At 46.5% G+C, this 20,761-nt stretch overlaps 1 protein-coding gene across 1 annotated transcript; it reads left to right on the forward strand.

Moving 5' to 3' along the window:
• Positions 1-4,135: 4,135 nt before the first annotated feature.
• On the forward strand, positions 4,136-18,144 carry LOC137445154 (cytochrome P450 3A29-like). Its single transcript, XM_068146637.1, has 13 exons — positions 4,136-4,271; positions 7,175-7,268; positions 7,705-7,757; positions 8,864-8,963; positions 9,569-9,682; positions 9,963-10,051; positions 11,049-11,197; positions 12,813-12,940; positions 13,615-13,669; positions 14,066-14,226; positions 15,595-15,821; positions 16,938-17,100; positions 17,519-18,144. The coding sequence occupies exons 1-13, from the start codon at positions 4,201-4,203 to the stop codon at positions 17,615-17,617; spliced, it is 1,503 nt and encodes a 500-aa protein (XP_068002738.1). The 5' UTR covers positions 4,136-4,200; the 3' UTR covers positions 17,618-18,144.
• The last annotated feature ends 2,617 nt before the right edge of the window (positions 18,145-20,761 follow it).

Genomic DNA, 20,761 nt, shown 5'->3' on the forward strand with positions numbered 1-20,761 from the left:
TTGAAGCACTGGGCTGCTCCGAGTCCGGCACAGAAATGAGCTCACATCCCAGAAGATTTTACAGCCAGGACATATAACAGTATACTCTGAGCTACAAAATCATTGTTTGTTTGGGTTGGGGGGGTTTTGTTGTTGTTTTCTCTACCTCCTGCCTGGTTTATTTATTCTGAGCATCCTTCTAAGCACAGCTGTTCAGGCAGGTGGGTGCAAAGACCCTTCCTGCAAGTCTCTTGGTGTATATATACAACTAGTTGAGAATACTAGCACTGTTGATTTCAGAAGGAGGTTAGACAGACACATTAAAGGCCCTGTTTTGTGTCATTAATTTGTCCTCTCAAAGGAAGAGAGCCTCATTGTAAGCTTATTTTTGTTTATACTTCCACTACATTAAACTGAAGGAACACAATTTGTTCAGTCCAAGGCAATTTTACTCCTAACTGTACTTCTAGGATATCTTCAATGGCTTATCCACACTGAAGCTAAACCACTTCCACTGCTTGCCAGTTTAGTGTTTATCCAGAGCAGAAGTCTGCTGTTTCTCATACAGATATTGTCTGAGCTCTGCATGATTAGCAGCAGCTTTTATGACCTCTATCTCCAGAGTTTAAAGTACTCCATGATGATACACCTCCCCAGCAATATTTGCAACCCTGGTAGCACTGCTGAGTCTCTGCCATGACCGATGCAACCCTGGGAATCTGAAACAAATTCCCCAAAGTATCTCAGGAGAATCTTTCATACCCTACTACTCAAAAGTGAGTTAGACCTAAAGATTCAGGCTTACCTGGCCCTCCTATTCCTGTGCAGTCCTTTTCATTGTGAACACAAAATGTTACCTACTGTGGCTTTTCTTTTTGCTGCCAATAGCTCTTTCTCTTGTGAACTGCTCTTTCCTCTCCACACCTGTGCCCCAGTCATAATTGCTATTTTACAGTGGGTTTTCTCCTTACCCTACATGATTTGGTTTCACAGCTTGTGGAAGAAATACATGCTCTTCCATTTTGCTGCCCAGTCCCCACTCATTATTAGACTGAAATCCCTCCTGCTCATCACACCTTGTTCACAACCTGGATTAGGAGCACTCCTTTCATTATGCTGAAAATAACAACGTGGTGTTATTTTGCTTCCCTGAAAGCCATTAATCCATTAACCTGAGCTACTTAGGGGCTTTAGAAATGGAAAATCAGCTCAGTTCTCTGCTGAATTTGCTGCAAACTTTAGCTTTTTAAACCTCTTGCCCTCAGTCTGTGGCTGTCTTGGATGTGTGGTGGCACCATGGGACTCACCATATGGCGCGGCAGCTTAAACGATGATGGTGACCATTGCCTATTCACCATGCACTGCACATTGTATGTGACATTGTCACCCATAGGATGAGACTAGCTGTGTCACTAGCAGAGTGTTCCCAAGAGTATAATTGCACCTCCATCTTGGCTTGCACCTTCTCCTGCCCCTGAGCGCTCTGCCCTCCACTGCAGACATCTAGGGTGGTGGCCTCACCAAAACCCATGATGGGATACAGTGTATTTCAGGAGAACCTCCAGGAGAATAAGAGGATGGGCCAGAAAGCCCATGGTGGTAAGGAAGAAGATCCATCTAAAGGATTTGGATAGGGTGAAGGGACAATTGTGATGGTTTGGTGTAGCTGCATCCAGGCAGGCAGAGGCCTTGGCTGGGAAGAGGAAGGGTAGGTTGAAGCTTCGGCCATATGATTCTGCTCCTTTCCACCATTTCTGTGAGGCAGGGGTCAGCCTTAGCTGAAGATGGTGCCAAACAGCTGATGTTTCTTCTTCCTGCCAAAGATGAAGAGTGGGAGGAGAACTCTTCCCTGGGTTCCCCTCTGAAGATGGCCAAGGCACTTCTCAAACATGAGCTCCTAGCTGGTAATGTTTGTCCCTAACAGTTATGGGGGCTTCAAGCCTAGAGCTGGAGGTTTATAGTTGTAATATTGGGCGAGTCAGGGTGGAAACCCAGCTCTGACTTGCATGCTATGTGAGAATTGGTCATTTGGCTCTGAGTCATTGATGTCCCTCTGGCATAGATTAACCACATGAGAGTTTTTTTTTGTGTGTGTTTGTCTATCACCTTTCTCAAGAGTCTGTTTGGCAGAGATTGTAAGACCACAGTACAAAACCAGTGATGAGACTTTGCACCTATCTGCTTTTTTCACAAGTTCTGCCAGAGATTTTTCTTACCCTTAAGAAATGACCTAAAAAGGACAAGGGATTGAGGCTGGTTTTCACTGAGGGTGGAGAGCCTCACAGCAATCCTGTTTCATGAATAAACTGTCTGAACCCTTTCCCCAACACGGTGAGTCAGCAACATCTGATGCCTGTAAACTCAGGTTTCAAAGCTCTGTCCGAATGTGGAAATCACAGAGTCACACATTGAAAGGGGACCCTTGGAAGAACAGCCACTGCTGTGACAAGTTCCTGAGTAGGAAAGCACCTAATTTAAACACACAATCTTTCATCATCTCCAAATCCAGCAAGGTATGATGCAACACAGGCTTACGTAACTGTATCACGATGTCTCCTCTTTGTGCCAAACCAGAGTGAACCGTGTTTGTTATGCCTCTGAAGGTCAGAGCAAAGGCCAGGCAAAGGTGAAATGAGATAAGTCTGCTGCTAAGTCAGAGGATGACTCTCAGAATGTAGCTCTTATCACCACATGGACCACGATTCACTTATCAGTCAGCCTCCTTAGAGTACCAGGCATTTGATGTGCTGGAGATTTGGAACACTGTTACTTGCACCCAGGGAACTTCCTGTCGAAGATAGCAGCTTGCCAATGGGAGGGGAGTTCTGCTGATGCTGCAGTACATATTGAGACTCTTGAATATGTCCAGAGAAGGGCAATGAGGCTGGGGAGAGGCCAAGGGAGCTGGGGTTCTTTAGCCTGGAGAAGAGGAGGCTCAGGGGTGACCTTATGGCTCTCTACAACTACCTAAGAGGTTGTAGCCAGGAGGAAGTTGGTCTCTTCTCCCAGGCAACCAGCACCAAAACAAGAGGACACAGTCTCAAGCTGCACCAGGGGAAGTTTAGGCTCAAGGAGAGGAAAAAGTTCTTCACAGAAAGAGTAGCTGGCCATTAGAATGTGCTGCCCAGGGAGGTGGTGGAGTCACCATCCCTGGAAGTGTTCAAAAAGGGATTGGATGTGGCACTCGAAGCCATGATTTAGTGGTCATGAGGTTTTGGGTGACAGGTTGGACTTGATGATCTTTGAGGTCTTTTCTAACCTTACTGATTCTATGATTCTGTGATATCTGGACACCTCACACAGCCTCATGCCCTAATGTTATGGCCACTACAAACACCATCCCACCAGCCCAGTTTCCTCCACCGTCATAAAGCTTCTCTTAGCAGGTCCTTACGCCACTTTTCTGCACCATCCTTACAGGAGCTCATGACAAGAAAAAAAACAAATCTGTGTTTTCCCTTTGCAAAAAAGGCTTTTTGCCAGAGGCTGCAGAGGAGGGGGTGTTGGTTTTGTTCATGAGTGGTGTTCTGGAAAGGGTGGCATTTAAGTGCTTACAGTCGTGGAGCAACAGTATTTCTCCTACAGATCACCTGGCCACAAGCCAGCAGACAAGGTGGACCTCTAAAACCTTTACAGGAGGCATCTTCCTGCCCTTGTTTGAAGCTGCTTCTGACCCACCACAGAGCTTGCTCTTCACAGCACAGAAAGAGATTTTAAAACAAAACCCCTTAAATTCTGGCAAAGTTAATTCAGCTGCCAGGAAAGATCTTGTCACACAATATATGAATAACCTTTTCACTTCCCGTTCCCTTTTGTAAACCAACTCTGACACCTGCTTTGGGATTTACCTTTTCATTGTAACTTGGTTTTATTTATTGTGGTGGAGCAGCCCAGGAGCACTACTCGGTATGAAGTCAGGTGTTGCTGGTGGAACAGAGAAGCTAGCTGAGTGGTTTGTCAACAGATGCATTAAAGAATTTGAACCTTAGACAGCACAACAGTTTCTCTACCACACCAATTGTGGTTTTCAGATTAGCATACTTTGCTAATTAGCATACTTTGCTACCTTTGCTTTCCACTCCTCCTCCTCCACGACAGAAGGACAGCCCATAAATCATCTGATTGGGCACAGAAGATTGCACACTGCAGACCGCTCCTTTTTCTCACAGACCTGGGACAAGCACATCAAGAGAACTCAAAGCCAACCAGAGAAGAGCCAAAATGAACCTTCTTCCCTCCCTCTCTCTGGAGACATGGGCCCTTGTGCTTCTTTTCATAGCCCTTGTGGTGGTGTGAGTAAAAAGATTCTTTACTGGGTGGGGTTTTTTTTTTGGTTGGTTGGTTGGTTTTTTTCTTGCTGGTGCAATTTCCCTGTTCTTGCTGCTGCTCATTTTCATGCACCTAGTCTGCTGAAGAGAGAACAGGTAGGTGTGGTTCCTATATTTTCAGCCTCCACTGAAACTCCAGGAAGTAGCAGAGGAGCCAGTACAGACACAAGATCTTGCTCTGAGGTTTGGAGTGCTCCCATGCTCTGTTAGAAACCTTGCTGCTAAGTATCAGAGCAACAATCAGATAGCAATGGTGCCAGGCACTGGGTACCAGCAGGGTGCTGGCTTCAGTGAGGATCATGATCCTTTAGGCTGATTGCCCCAGAACTACAGTAGAAGGAAGGCTGTGCCTCCCCTGACTGAGGTTGCCTTATGGAGTAGATGACCCTAATGCCTGACCTGCAGAGATGGAGAGCAGCAAAAAGACACCAGAAAAAGAGCATTCATAGGATCAGTTCTTACTCCTGCTAAGGTGCCCAGGTAAGATGCTTCATGTACGAGCAGGTGGACCCAGAGGGATACTTTGCAGCAGTTGGATGTGCAACACACCTGCAGGGACAGCATCCTGTGCCTGTCCCCGCAGCCCAGCCTTGCTGGGGGAAGAAACAAAATGCAGAGCAAGGTCATCTCCCTGCTCATGGCTTTTCAGACAAACTCCAGCAGGCAAGAGGATACCCTGCTGCTTCAGAGGAGCCATGCTAGTGAGAAAATGCTTTTGTCTGCTTTGCTGATGCCTTTCTGTGCTGTAGCATAGCGGGGCTGGCTGAAAACCTCCTTCTGCTGGGACATACAGCATCTCTGCTGGCAGCCCTTGCCAACAAGGCTAGGCTGACAAACTTTGTAGTGTTGACAAGCCCTTAGGCAGAGACAGCATGTTGCTAGCCATAAACCTTAACGATTAATGTGGTGCACACGAGCACAATCCATTTGTCTGCCCTGGCACTGCTCCAACCACAGCAGTTCAGGAAGCTCTGAACTTTTAGCCCTGTTTTTCAAGCCCTTTCCTATGATTTGGATCACTCTTAAGGGGAAAAAAAAGCCTGTTTGGGATATATTCTTTAAAAACAACACCAACAACCAACCCTAAACAACTCCAAAATCTCCACCTCATTATTGATCCAAGCCCTCCTGTTTCAATAACCATCCCTGAAGGTGTTTAAGCCCAGGCTGGATGAGGCTCTGGCCAGCCTGATCTAGTGTGGGGTGTCCCTGCCCATGGCAGGGGGGTTGGAACTAGCTGATCCTTGTGGTCCCTTCCAACCCTGACTGATTCTATGAGGCCATCTAAGATTGCTGCTCCCCAGACTCCCACCTTCTGCAGCCACTTGCAATTTTGTTGTGACAAAAGGGATGGAGCCTGGATATTTGGGCTCTGCTTTCTGAGCTAACACAGAAATTTCACTGCCCATTAGCACAGGGAAGTTGTTCAGATGCTTCTTGTCTGTCTGGGGCAGTGCTGTGCCAATTCACACATGAAGGGATATCGGATATTTCTGGTTCACATCCCTGGTAAGAAGCAGTAATGATTATTCTCTGGCTTTGCACTGAATGGTCCTTCTCAGCCTGCAGAAAACCATGTCACGTTTCAGTCGTAAGAGCATTAGACTGTGTTCTCCTGGCCATATTTCAGATGGATTAAGCCTAGCCTACGTTCCCATAGTGCTCCTAGGCTTTGTAGCCAAACCAGCCTGGCATTTCCTGGTCCTCCTGCAGCCCTGGCTGCCCATAAACATTACAAATGAGAATCCACAAACATTTTATTCCTAGTACTGAATTAACTTTTGACAGAGAAGGTTAAACATTGACAGACTGAGCTCTGTGAAACCTCTCTGCACCTGCGAACACCTTGTTCCCTGGCTTCTGCCTGCTTTGATTGGACCATAAAATGAAGTTCACTTTTGTGCTCTGGCAGCAGCTCTGCTGGGGAGACTGATCTCATCTGCATTGCCCCAGATTTAGGGAAGTATTATTTAATTGCAAGGAAATCCTCTCTTTGGGTCTCAGTCTAGACTCTGGCATTTTCAGGAAAGCATCCCTGAGATGCTGGCTGAGTGGTTGCTGACACAGGGCCCAAAAAGGATCTCTGATAGCATCCCCCTGCCAAACCTTTGCAGTTTTACATGCCTTCTGCAATGAACTGCTCACTTGGGAAGCTGCAGCCACTAACTAAAAACAAATATTTTGAGGAGCTCTTTCAACACAGCCAAAGCCAAGCTTCAAAGGGCTGCAGCCCAGGCCCTTGTTGAGAAACAGAAGGCCCTGAGGTAGCAGCAGCAACTATACAGCTGCCAAAAAGGGTGCTTCAGAGGAAAGAAATCTGCAGAGCTGTCAATAAAATCTAAAGAGAAAACCATCAAGACAAGATTTCCTGATGCACCACTGAGCTAACGTTGGGCTAAGGGGAGGGAGAACAGTAAATGAAATTAAAGTGCAGCTTGACAACAGCCCTGTTTGGGACATCACTCCTGGCACTGCTTTGATTTCTGCTCAATAAAAACATGCAAGCTTGGTGGTCCTTCTTCCACTTCCCTTTTCTGCCTCTCCTTTGGTTGGCAATGAGCTCTTCTTTTGACTTTTGCTAAAGGCTTTAAGGTCCTGTTTCCACCAGAGTACCTATGCCTTCAGGAGACAGCTGCTTCTACATCAAAGTCATGCTTCTGAAGCTCTGTGTGGCAGCAGTGAGCCTTACCATGTTTACTAAGTAGTTTTTATAGGGCAATTTTCTTCTGGGCACCTTTTTTTTTCCAGCTCTTGGATCAGCCTCCTTGTAGAGCCAAAGGGACCTTGCTGCAGTCTCCAGGTTTAGGAGAGCTCACAGCCCCAGTGCCACAGCGATACAGCATTCAGTTGTCTTTTCTGCCCCACAGATATGGGACCTGGCCCTTTGGCTTGTTCAAGAAGCTGGGCATTCCGGGGCCCAGACCTCTGCCTTTCTTTGGGACATGCCTGGAATATCGCCATGTAAGTGAGTGAAGCCCTCCTGGCTCCAGCAACACAGGGCCTTTGCTCATGCAGATGTAGATAAACAGATACATGGTGGTGATAAGTTATATCCAAGTGCCAAGCCTCACTCCAATGAACAGCCTGGGCAAAAGCCATGTGGGACAAGGGCTCAGTAAACACAGACCACAGGGCCTTGCTCAATGTCATGGGGTGTCTTCAGGTGCCATGGGGCATCTCCAGACAAGTACTCAGGGGTAGCTGATTTACAGCTGCCCTTAGACAACATCCAGGCAAACAGCTCATTCACAAGCACCATGTGTATTTATGCCATCCATGAGGTTATGGAGAGGAGGAAAGCTCAGGAAGCAGTCCTGACAGTCAGTTTACAGATATTCACAATCCACCATCTCCAGCATCCTCCCCTCTGAGATGATTTCCAAATTGCATTCCACAGGGCTTCGTGGACTTTGACAATAAGTGCTTTGAGAAATATGGGAAAGTCTGGGGGTAAGTATGAACCACTGATCTCTTCTTAAATACACAATCCTTACAAAGGGGAAGGAAATATCACTAGGGAAGCTCCCTCTTCCTCTACCTGCAGCCCTAATGGTCCCAGCATGACGAGTGCAGCAACAGGGTGCTTGAGATGCGTTACACCAAAGCCTGAGGATTGCAGGGCTGTGCCCCTGCCATGCTGTATGACTACTCTTTGACCTATCCTACAAAGGCTATTTTAAAATTGATAACAAAAGGCCTTCACCTGCTCCTAACAAAAATCAGCACATTATTTACTTAAGGGAGAATCTGGAACTAGAAGCTCAGGTTCCTCTGGTTTACCAACAGCAGAGGAATGTGAGCAACTCCCAGTACCGAGTGAGGAAGCAGATCCAAAGTCCACTTACTTCCTTGGTTCCTGGCTTGCTGTGGTGTAGCTGTCACTGATCTGCTCTGGGTATCTCCCATGGCTTTTACCACTGCTGTTGGAACGTGGGCTACAAACTTACATATCCTCTGGGACGCGCCCACTGGTCCCTATAGCAGCTTCAGAAGATGGAGTCTGGAAGAGATATCTTTAACATAGATGGAGAAAGTGCACAAATCTGCTTAATCTACATCTGTTCCAAGCAAGCATTCAGAGCTGGCAGCTTTAAAAGACAAAAACAAGGACTGAGTTTCATCTCCAAGGATATTTCAGTGCTGTCAGCCCAAGTCTCCAGACACTCAATTCAAGAGCCTGAAAGGGGTCGAACAAGATTCCTTCTAATACAGTAATGTGTTTAAGTGTCTGGAAAAACACAGAGAGTCAGGGGAGAAAGTGAAGACACTTGCTTCATTTACTGTCTGGTCTTTTGAGGAGCTGAGCCTTGCTCATTTCCCAGTGAGTCTGGAAGGTATTTAGCCCCCTTTATCGTTTACAAAACCAGATGGGAGCAGATCTGGAAGTCCTTTACCACTTCTCCTTTCCATGTTTCTGTACTTGGGCACCTATGGAAGAGCAAGGCTGCTGATGGAGGAGGGTTTGTTTAACGTGCTTTGTTTCATGTGCATCAGCCAAGCCTTGCACTTCAACTACCTGGGGGTGTTTATCTGTCTCCTCTCCTCCTCCCCTCCAGGATTTATGACGGCAGGCAGCCTGTGCTGGGTGTCGTGGACCCTCAAATCATTAAATCTGTGCTGGTTAAAGATTGCTACACCACCTTTACCAACCGGAGGGTAAGAGAAGCATGGTGATGTACCAAGGAGTCCAAAAAACAAAGTAGAGGAGACAAGGCTGCAGCAGGGTTTCCACAGGGGATGTGTCTGTGCTAGAGGGACTACTGTAACTGGCCACTGTATGTCACTGTTCCCCTGCCTTACAGCCTGGGGACTGCAGACCCAGGCTGGCAGAGAGGCTGTCTGCCTGCCTGCACAAATTCTGCTTTCCCACCTATGTATTTATGGATGAGTTGGGGGCTGTGTGAGCATGCAGGAGACTGCAAGGGTCCTGTTAGCACATGTGCCACCAGCTGGGCAGCACAGCTAGGTGGGGGCACACACATATGTAGGGGTGTTGGGCTTCTTGGGCTATTTGTTCTGGATATGGAAATGACATCTCACAGCTGTCTTACTGCAGAAAGGGGGATTATATATATATATATATATATATGCGTGTGTGTGTGTGTGTGTGTGTGTGCCTTGAAAGAGGCTGTTTTTAACTCCTCAGCCTACTGCCAGTAGCCCTGAAACAACCTTGGCAGGGACTTGCATGCATCATTCCCATCCTTGCAGGGAAGCTACCCTCTTTTCTGGGATTAACACCTTGCCTTTCCTCCATCTAGCATACAGATCTAGCAGGGGTGCTGAACAATGCTGTCTCATTAGCTGAAGACGATCAGTGGAAGAGGCTTCGCACTGTGCTCTCTCCAACCTTCACCAGCGGGAAACTCAAGGAGGTAAAAAAGCGAAGCAGGTACCAGCTAAATCAGAAAGTCAGCAGACAGTGTTTGTCAGGCTGAGATTGCCACAAGGGTCTGATTTCTTAACTCAGATCCTGGCAACTACACTGGCCTGTTTAATTTATGCCTAATTTAAAAGGAAAAAGGCTTGAAATAGAAGTTTAGCAGAAAGATCTTATCTGTAAATATTCATGAAACTCCCTGCAGCCTCCAGAAGCCTATCTGAGAGGAGTAAAATGTACTATACTTAAGTGACCATATCTGGTTTGTGTTACAGATGTTCCCTATAATGAAGCACTATGGGGAAGCTTTGGTGAAGAATGTTCAGAAGCAAGTGGAAAAGGACAGTGCTCTGCCTGTGAAGGAGTAAGTAGCTGCTAGGAGCAGCAGGCTGAGCTGCCAACCTTGTTAGCAAGTGCTGAGGTTCATTTGTTACTGGCAACGCAGATGGCTCTCTGGGTAAACCAGGCCCCTGAAATGAGGAATGGGGATAGCTGAAAGCCTGGCTGGAAATTTGAAGAGGAGAAAAATTAAGCTGGAATGTCAGTGAAATTTTCTAGAGGCAGAAACCCAGAGAGAAGTCTTTTCTTTCCATCTAACTCCCTGTAAAAATGCTCTGGCTCAGCTTTGTGAATCCACAGACCTAACACAACCACAAATGCACCAGGAAGACCCAGGTTTCCTTACATACAGTCTCTGTGCAACACTTTCTTATGCCACAGGACACTGACCTCTCTGCCCACCCCAGCACTGTGGGATGCTCTTCTGCCACTTGCCCCATTGCTGGGGATACTGGAGGGGGAGGCTGTGGTGTGGCCCTGGATGTGCCATCCTCATCTGTGCCTTCAACACAGGCTCTGAAACAAAACCTGTGTATTTCACCTCCAATTTCTAAGCACAGCTGCAGAAGAGGCAGCTGCACACCAGGAGTCACACACTAGCAAAGCTCTCCCCTACCAAGGAGAGAGCTTAAGCAATTTGTAATGTTGTAGGGCTGTGCAGAGACCATTTCCATGGCACGTTCGAAGCAAGGTGTGTTACCACCTCTCTCCAAGAAGCTAACGTGTTCAAGAGCCACATGCTGTCCTTGCTCTAACCTGTTCACGTAGCCACATGCTGTTCCAAAATCCTCAGGAAAGCTGTCTGATTTCAGAACCCACACAGCCTTGGAAACAAAGCTCTCTAAATTCTACCCCTTTCACTGTAGGTGCTTTTCAGTTACCATTTACCCAATTTCTTTACCAAAACCAGGGCAGGAGGTCTTATAAGAATTTAGATTTGGATGTCACCTAGGCCTTAGGGAAAAATACATTCACTTGGTCCATAGTTTTAACCACAGTCTGTCTCTTCCATCTTTCCTCAGCATCTTTGGAGCCTACAGCATGGACGTGGTCACTAGCACTTCATTCGGTGTGAACATTGACTCCATGAACAACCCCAATGACCCCTTTGTCAGAGAGATGAAGAAGCTGGTCAAGTTTGACTTCTTTAACCCACTCTTCATCGTGGCATGTGAGTGCCTTTGTTGTTGAAAACCTCACCCAGGTTATAACAAAGTTACAGAATCAACCAGGTTGGAAGAGACCTCCAAGATCACCAAGTCAAACTGATCACCCAACCCTATCTAATTAACTAAACCATGGCACTAAGTGCCTTATCCAGTCTCTGCTTAAACACCTCCAAGGACATTGACCCCACCTCTTCCCTGGGCAGCACATTCCAATGGCCAATCTTTCTCTCTGGGAAGAACTTCTTTCTAAGGTCAAGCCTTAGAAAGTCTTAGTCCCCTTGCACAGCTTGAGACTGTGTCCTCTTGTTCTGGTGCTGGCTGCCAGGGAGAAGAGACCAATCCCCACCTGGCTACAACCTCCCTTCAGGTAGTTGTAGACAGCAATAAGGTCTCCCCTGAGCCTCCCCTTCTCTGGGCTAAACACCCCCAGCTCCCTCAGCTGCTGCTCATAGGGCTTTTGTTCCAGATCCCTCCCCATCTTTGCTGCCCTTCTCTGGACACATTCAAGCAGCTCAACATCTTTCTTGAACTGAGGGGCCCAGAACTGGACAAAGTACTCAAGGTGTGGCTTGAGCAATGCTGAGTACAGGGGCAGAATGACTTCCCTGCTCCTGCTGGCCACACTATTCCTGATACAGGCCAGGATGCCAATGGCCTTCTTGGCCACCTGGGCACACAGTACTACTGCAGCGTGGCTTTAGGAAGCATTGGATTGGTGCATCCTATACATTAACCAGCCAACTATTGCCCAGATAACTTCACTAGCTAGGATGGAAGCCCTAATGGCTCATCTCATGCTTTCCTCACTGTTACCTTCTTGCTGAAAGTCTGGGAAAGAGATGGGTAATGGCTTCTTCCATCTTTGGCATCCACAGTGCAAGAAAGAGATGAACAACCAAGACAGTATCCAAATAAGTGATGGGAATTATTTGTGGGTTGTAAAGCAAGTTCAACCATGAGGCTTGAGGAGAATGGTGCTGTCTGAAATTGTTTTTCTGAGAGAGAGTGCTGAGTGTGGACTGTAATTAGATGAAATTTCCTAGCAGTGCAACAGTTTAGCAATGGACCTTAAATCACTTGCAGCCTTAAACCAAGGCTGAAAACATGGGGAAAGGTGGTGATCTGCTCACAGAGGTGTAGGTTTTATGGATCCATACAGGAGCTCAAGATCCAGCCTCTGTGATGAAGGAAATGCTCTGAAGAGGACTTGAAAAATGTTTGTATGAGCACAGCATGGCAGTGGATAGCTCAGCTTGAAAGGAGAAAAAAGAATTCAGAATCTGCAATATTTCTCTTCTGAGCCACAATGTACTGAAGTAACCTGTCCTTAGAAAGAGAAGGTGCATCAGGCTTTGGTCATCTCTTAAAGCAATGACTATAGCCAGCTCAGTTGTGCCCATTTGACAGAAACTTGGGAGGGGATTGCATCAAGAAAAACTATCCCAAAGAAAGGAGAAAGAGGAGGAAAAGGCAAAATCCAATCTTTTGCCAGGGAAAGAAATCAAGCAAGGAAATAAGTTCTCAGCAGCATCATCACTTCCTCAGTAGCACTGATAGCTATCTTATGAGGTGGGGCTTGTTTACACTGGGTGATTTTATCCTCTGTTTGTTCTTCAGTCGTGTTCCCATTCCTTACTCCTCTTATGGCCAAGATGAATTTCAGCTTCTTCCCCAGCAGTGCTGTAGATTTCTTCATGAGATCCCTTGCCAAAATTAAGAAGGAACGTGAACAGGAGCCCCACAAGGTAAGCAAGCACGAATTTGCTGGCAATTGTGGAAGAAAATACCCCCAAGGGGAACATAATTAGGGTGATGGTATCAAAGGTGAAGCCCATGTAAAATGGCTCCACAAAACCTTGACTCCTCTTAAGTGTAAATACTGTAAATGCCCTCAGAAAGGCCTCTCCTGTCCAACCCTCACCAAGGAGCAAGTGGACTTTGTACATTCACGATCTGAAGCTAAGTTCAGATGAAGGCTTGGTAGGATTGGACTAAGCATGGGTCTGCAGAACTTGTAATAAATCAGAAGGAAGAGACTCTGAAGATTAGGCAGAGGATGAGGGAGCAAATAACGAGATCAGCACAAAAGCAGCAACACCACTTTGCAGGGTTATTCCTTTCCTTCTCACTTGTCAAAAATTGAATCTGCTTCCCAAGGGAAAAAAAATAATAAATAAATTCTCCCATTTAGAGTTTGGCTCCCTTGGAATTAATTCCAGACGCTGCTTTCCCACCAAATGGCTCAAAAAGGACAAATAGTTCTCAAAACAAAGAGCAAGTGCTTTGTTTTTGTCAGTGGGGAAGTCATCTGCATTTTGGGGAAGCTTTCAGTTTAAAAATCCTGCTTAGGTTATGAAATCTGCTTATCTGAGCCCGCCAGGGGACTCCTCACCAAAACCCCTCCTGCTTTTCTTCTTAGGGCAGAGTAGATTTTCTGCAGCTGCTGATCGAATCCCAGAAGGGAGGCGATAAAGGTAACAGCCTCCAAATACTCATCATGGGAACAGGGGTTGTGGGACTGGGGAGAATATGGGGAGCTGTTTCCCACAGAAAGGCTCAATGGGTCACCACCTTTTCGCCCGACCAGCTTCATGCACAAGTCTCTGTCCCTCATTGCCAGCACCAGGGTTAAGGGGAGTGCCCCAGGATCCTTTGCCAGGGAGAACTGCCATGCCAACCATTTATAGCCAGGGATCATCTGGCCCCTTTATCAAGTGACTTTTCCCATACAATTAGCAGAGAAGCTATAAATGTGTTATCAGAAAACAACCACAAGCCTCCTTGAAACCCACACATTGCTACCTGCTCGTTGCTAAGAGCATCAGCCAGCGCTGGTTTTGCTTATGTCCCTGTGTCCTCTCTCCTCACAGCCCTGACTGACACAGAAGTCCTGTCACAAGCATTCATCTTTATCTTTGCTGGGTATGAGTCCACCAGCAACGTGCTTGGTTACCTGGCCTATGAACTGGCCCTGCATCCTGACGTGCAGCAAAAAGTGCTGGAGGAAATCGACAGAATTTTACCCAACAAGGTAAGAGGACATTGAGTGATGGTGAAGACCCTCTGACCCTGCTGTTGTCTCAGTTTAAGCAGCTAGATAGGCTCTCTAACTCTTCTCAAAGTAGTTAAATGAAACTCCACACAGGATTGGATGAAAATACAGACCATTATTGGAAGTCTAAATGGAAGTGCTATTTATAAACTACATGCTACAGTAATGCATATAAAATACACAAAAGCCATAGCCTGGGCTTAACAAAGCAGCCCATTAAGCCACAGTTTTCCCCAACTTCCACCAACCAGGCCAAAAATTCAGGGCTCAAATGCCACCCTCCCCATGACTCTCTGCAACCCCCCCATTACCAAACCCATGTGATGCAGCTAAAATTCATCTTGCCAGCTCCAGGCTTCACTCCCCCACAACCACAAAGACAAGGGAGCAGCATCAGGAAGGAGAGAGAGGGTGAAAAAGGGGATTGCAAGCATGTGCTGTCCCCTTATGAAGGCTAAATGAAGGCATTCTGGGTATGAAATTACAATTTCCTGTGTCCACAAACTTTTTTTAAAGGCACCCATATCAAACCATGACAGCTGTCCTCCTTGTTCAGGGAAGATAATGAGAAATCCTTAGATCCTAAGCACCTTGCCCCTGGGATTTTCCAAAAGCTCCAAGAGACACACACTAAGACATCTCAGCCTTGCAATGATTCTCATTTGACAGCTGAAACCTTCCAGGCCACCTCACTGCACAGACCCATTTCACAGAATCACAAAATCACCAAGGTTGGAAGAGACCTCAAAGATCATCAAGTCCAACCTGTCACCCAAGACCTCATGACTAAACCATGGCACCAACTGCCATGTCCAATCCCCTCTTGAACACCTCCATGGATGGTGACTCCACCACCTCCACACATTGTTAGCACATTCCAATGGCTAACAACTCTCTCTGTGAAGAACTGTCTCTTCACCATGAGCCTAAACTTCCCCTGGCGCAGCTGGAGACTGTGTCCTCTTGTTCTGGTGCTGCTTGCCTGGGAGAAGAGACCAACCCCACCTGGCTACAACCACCCTTCAGGTAGTTGTAGAGAGCAGTAAGGTCTCCCCTGAGCCTCCTCTTCTCCAGGCTAAACAATCCCAGCTCCCTCAGCCTCTCCACGTTCATGCACGTTCATGCACGTTCATGCACAACTGGATGTGGATTTCCAGGCATTTCCCTCACTTGGGGGTGTAAAGCGAAACAGAACACTCAGTTTCTACCTTGGAGTTTGTTCCTCAGTGAGTCTGAGTCATAACTGGGGGAGTAGGGATTGGAGACACTCCAGTCTCAGCAGTCATTTTAGGACAAACCAATCCTCATGCCAACGTACCTGATCACCATCCTCCTGTTGCCCTCCAGGCTCCTCTCACATACGAGGCAGTGATGCAGACGGAGTATCTTGACATGGCATTGAACGAAACCCTTCGGCTCTACCCCATCGGGGGACGGATCGAGAGAACCTGCAAGAAGGATGTAGAAATAAATGGAGTGACCATTCCCAAAGGAGCAGTTGTTATGATCCCAGCTTTCACCCTGCAACGCTGCCCTGAGTTCTGGCCAAACCCAGAGGAGTTCAGACCAGAAAGGTACAAAAAGCAGCAGAGTGAAAGGGAAGCAGTATCATGCTGCCTTTTTTTAATTAAGTATTAATCTCTGATTAGCTTCCTAATGGGGTACTTCCTATCTTTTTACAAACAATATCCATGGGAAATTGCAGGCTCTTGGGAATGCCATGTAAGAAGAAAATGAGCTTTGCACTTAGAGCTTTGAGCGTAATCTGATGGGCAGGGCAACACTGATACTTCAGAGTATCTTGCACCATTTTTTAGGCTTGCTGACAGAGGGTGGTTGGTGACTTTCTGTAGCTGCCATCCTTTTGTGTAATCTTCACTGCTCAACCTGTTCCTTTCACAGAGGCTTTGCTGCCAAATATACCACAGTTAATCCTCCCAAAGTTGCCTGCCCTGTTTTCAAGGAAGTGATAACGTTGCCCTAGTTGATTACTTCTATAACTGATATCATAAACTCATAGACTGGCTTGGGTTGGGAGGGACCTCTAGAGGTCATCTAGTCCAAACCCACCTGCAGTAAGCAGGGACAAGTCCCAACTAGAGCAGGTTGCTCAGACCCCCAGCAAGCCTTACCTTTAATGTCTCCAGGGAAGGTGGAACACCTGTCCCAGTGTTCCACCACCATCCTCATAGCAAAGAACTTTTTTCTGTTTGATCTAAATCTACCTTTCTCTAGTTTTAAACCACTGCCCCTTGTCCTATTGTGACGTGCCCTTGTAAACAGGCAAACCCTTATAAGCCACTGCATCTGGAGTCACAGAATTCTATGATTCTACCTCACATTCCCAGCAAGGCTGAACCAAACCAACTGCTGTTTTCTCTCTCTCCAAATACAACAGACAGGAAATGTCAGTCACTTTGGGAAAGCCTAGTCTGGACAGGCAGAATTAAAAGAAAACACCCAAGTAGTATGCCATCATGTCCTGGACAAGGGCCCAGTCAGAGTCCTTGGTTGCTTAGATACCTTAGTGGGAAAAAACCAAAACCAAACCAACCAACGAACCAAAAAAGAAGAAAAAAAAGGTTCTGTAGGACACCAGCAAGAGATCTCTGGCTAAGTAACACAATATGTAGCTTCTGGGGGGTTTTTCCTTGCCTTCATTTCTTTTCCCCAACTGTATCATTATCCAGGTTCAGCAAGGAAAACAAAGAGAACATAGACCCATACACATTCCTGCCCTTTGGGGCTGGTCCCAGGAACTGCATTGGGATGCGCTTTGCTCTACTGACTCTGAAAGTCGCCATCATTGCCCTGTTGCAACATTTCACCTTCCAGACCTGCAAAGAAACTCAGGTGAGGAGGAAGTTCTTCACCATGAGAGTGGTGAAGCCCTGGGATGGGTTATCTGGGGAGGTGGTTGGGGCACCGTCCTTGGAGGTGTTTAAGCCCAGGCTGGATGAGGCTCTGGCCAGCCTGATCTAGTGTGGGGTGTCCCTGCCCATGGCAGGGGGGTTGGAACTAGGTGATCCTTGTGGTCCCTTCCAACCCTGATTGACACTATGCTACATTGTGATTTGAAACTCACATGAGGAGAGCCAGAAGCCTGGTTTCTCACCATGGGTGCCTATACCAAACACTTCACACTTTCAGGAGGTCCCCTTCCAGATACTATGGATGAAGTCTGTCCAAACCACAGCCAGGTGTCTTCCCTTTAATCTCTACTTACATCATTTGTCTATCTCTAAGCATGTTTTTCCTCTTATTGTTGCAGATCCCTCTCAAGATGAATTCAAAGGGATTCTTCACCCCAGAGAAACCAATTGTTCTGAAGTTTGTCCCCCGGTCCAACACCTCACGTGCAGAGGCATAAACCCAAGACACATCTGCAACATTCTGCAGCACCTAGTGAGTGCTAACAAAGGGATCACACATTGCAGCAGATCTCTCCTACACGTACAGGCACAGAACAGCAGCTCTAGTTAATTCTGGAAGCAATTACTACATATTTACTAATAAACATAGCTGTCAGAAATGTAATGTGGCTCACTGGGCAGCGACAATACACAGCCCCCTCAATTCTGATTGCAGAAAGCAAGGGATAAATCCAAATGAGCAGCTGATCACCCACGTGCTTCTAAGGGGGCTTCTCCATCTGGAGAGAAGGAATTATTGCCTCATCCAAGAGGAACAAGGTGTGATGGCAAATCCAAATTGGCAGACCTTGCTGGGTGGGGGTGGGTGACTTTCTTCTTGGTGTATTGATGCCTGAAACTTCCTGTGCTCTAATTGAGACGCCCGGTGTGAGACTACATCCTAGTTACCAAGTCTCTCTTATGCCATGTGTTAATTAAACTAAAGTGTGTGCAAATACTGCCATTAAAAATGTTTGAGAGCTGCTCTGTGTTGTGTATAGTGGCTGATCACTTCCTATTTAAAACCTGTATTCAGCCTCAACCCTTGAAATTATCCATGTACACTGCTTTCCACTTAATGAATCTGATCCTTCATTTAGTGTGATTAAACCCTCCCAATTTGTACAGTATTTTACAAACACTACAACTCCCACCTCTTACTTAGATTAAGAGGTTGCTTTCAGTTCAGCACTGGTCAATTCTTTTCCATGCTGGAGTGACAGAGGATGGATTGCAGAGAGCAGCAGGAGCAGCTTGCAGGAGGTGGTTGACAGCACTGTTGGAAGGCTCCTGCTCCTGGAGAAATTTTCTGGACACAACTTGTAGCTGAGCCTTGCCCCCAGAGCCATGGATGTGGTTTACACTCTGCCTGTGGTGGGATGTTGTCCTGCTGTGAGCTGCTTTGCTCTTGAACTGCTCCAGAGCAGTCTATGGCTTGGAGCCTGTAGGCTGCTCTTGCATAGTGCTTTGACCAAATACTTTTGCCATCCCTGACCATCGAAGCAAGGAATATAAAAAAGCAGATCTCCCAGATCTGAATTTCACATGTGGTTAACCCTTGCATATTGTGCTGGTCCTGACACCTACAAACCAAGAAGGAAGCCAGTAAAATGGGAAAGGTTTTTAGAAGAGCTGCAAACGTTCTCAGGTCACCTCTTAACCTTCTCCTAGCATCCTCCACTTCAAGACAGTATTTTCCAAGTCATGGTCTGTAATTTTAGTCCCACTGCCACATGCTCTTCTCTCCAGTCTAGCAGACCAAAACACAACATGACCCAAATGCTACAATTCAACTCAGTACAAATTTATTCAAGAACCCATGTCCATTCTTTAACAGCAAAGGCCATTAAGGACTTTGGGAGTGATAAGCCACCAGTGCCGTGGATCCCTGATTACTGGAAATCCCCACATCAAAGCTGTCCATTTTCCAGCAAGATATAGCAACGTTCACCAGGCTCTAATTCAAGAGTAAGCAGCTTGTGCTGTCCCAAAAGGCAGATAAAACAATTGTAGTGCTCCCTTCTGATTCATCACCTGTGAAAAATGGTTTGGGTTTGGCTCCATACAAAGCAAGGCAGTCAGAAGTGCTGCCAATAAAGCACTTCCTCGGCTTAAACTCATGCTCATGAGTCTTACCAGGGGTTAAAAACCATCAGTGGTAGAGCTGGGCTTGTCTTACTGCTGTAAAGTTGGAGCAGCTCTGATGGAGGGAGTGCAATGTCCCTACATGGGCACACTAGCTAAAAATGCCTTTTCCCAGTCAAAAGCAAAAAGAAAAAAGATAGTGCTAGGCAAACCCAACTCCAGATTCAAGAAAAGGGAAAAAGGAAGGGGAAACCACCATGAAAACAACAACTCCCTCCAATTCCAAACTGCTGCTTTGAAGTAATTTTGGAATCTAATGAGGAAAAAAAAAAAGAAAAGGTCATAGAATCAATAAAGTTAGGAAAGACCTCAGAGCACAACCGGGGACCACAACCGGCACAGCTCCAAACACAGGACTTCAACCCCCTCCCCCAGGGTCTGCTAGGTTATGCCTTTAAAATTTTTCACAGGTCTTGAGCAGAAAAGTAGTAAAATGTAAATCACAGAATCATAGAATCAATAAGGGTGGAAAAGACCTCAGAGATCATCAAGTCCAACCTGTCACCCAGCACCTCAGGACAACTAAACCATGGCTTCAAGTGCCACATCCAATCCCTTTTTGAACACCTCCAGGGACAGTGACTCCACCACCTCCTTGGGCAGCACATTCCAATGGCCAATCTCTCTTTCTGGGAAGAACTTTCTCCTCACCTCAAGCTTAAACTTCCATTGGTGCAGCTTGAGACTATGTCCTCTTGTTCTGGTGCTGCTTGCCTGGGAGAAGAGATCAACCCTCACCTGGCTACAACCTCCCTTCACGTAGTTGTACAGAGCAATGAGGTCTCCCCTGAGCCTCTTCTTCTCCAGGCTAAACAACCTCAGCTCCCTTAGCCTCTCCTCCTTTGCATGGTGCTCAGAACCAGGAAGGGTTAATGCAGTTGTACCCCAAGGCAGGCAGTGCCTGCCCAGCACGTGGCATCTCCGGGAATGAAGTCATTAGCCTAACCGTACAGATCATTCTTCCCAATGTGAAAAATGTGACTAATTCTCCAGCTTCAGCCAATTATGACCTGCCAGGACTATCATAACAGCCCATAAATAATGTGTAACAAAATCATGATAATGAGTCTTCTAGAAGAAAATTAGATCCTCTGTGTCTTAACTCTATAAAATTACTTTGCTTATAAGGGCTGCCTCCATCATTACCAGTGGATGTGACCTGGCCAGGAGTCTGCTGGTCCTGGTAGGTGTGCATTCAGCAGGTTTGTTTTCACTGGTTTGGCTGCCTCTCTTTTAAACCACACACATCACTGCTTAACGTGATTTCCAAACGGTTTCTCTGATAAAACATATACTTTATGGAGACCTTGCTGATTCATAGAATACCAGGTTGGAAGGGATCTCAAGGATCATCTTTCAGGGTAAGAATATAGAAGAGGAATAGAAGAGGAATAGAAGAGGAATAGAAGAGGAATAGAAGAGGAATAGAAGAGGAATAGAAGAGGAATAGAAGAGGA

Source organism: Melanerpes formicivorus, unplaced genomic scaffold (genome assembly GCF_026170545.1).
Source record: "Melanerpes formicivorus ecotype bairdi unplaced genomic scaffold, bMelFor1.0.p_v2 SCAF_14, whole genome shotgun sequence".
NCBI classification, from domain to species: Eukaryota; Metazoa; Chordata; class Aves; order Piciformes; family Picidae; genus Melanerpes; species Melanerpes formicivorus.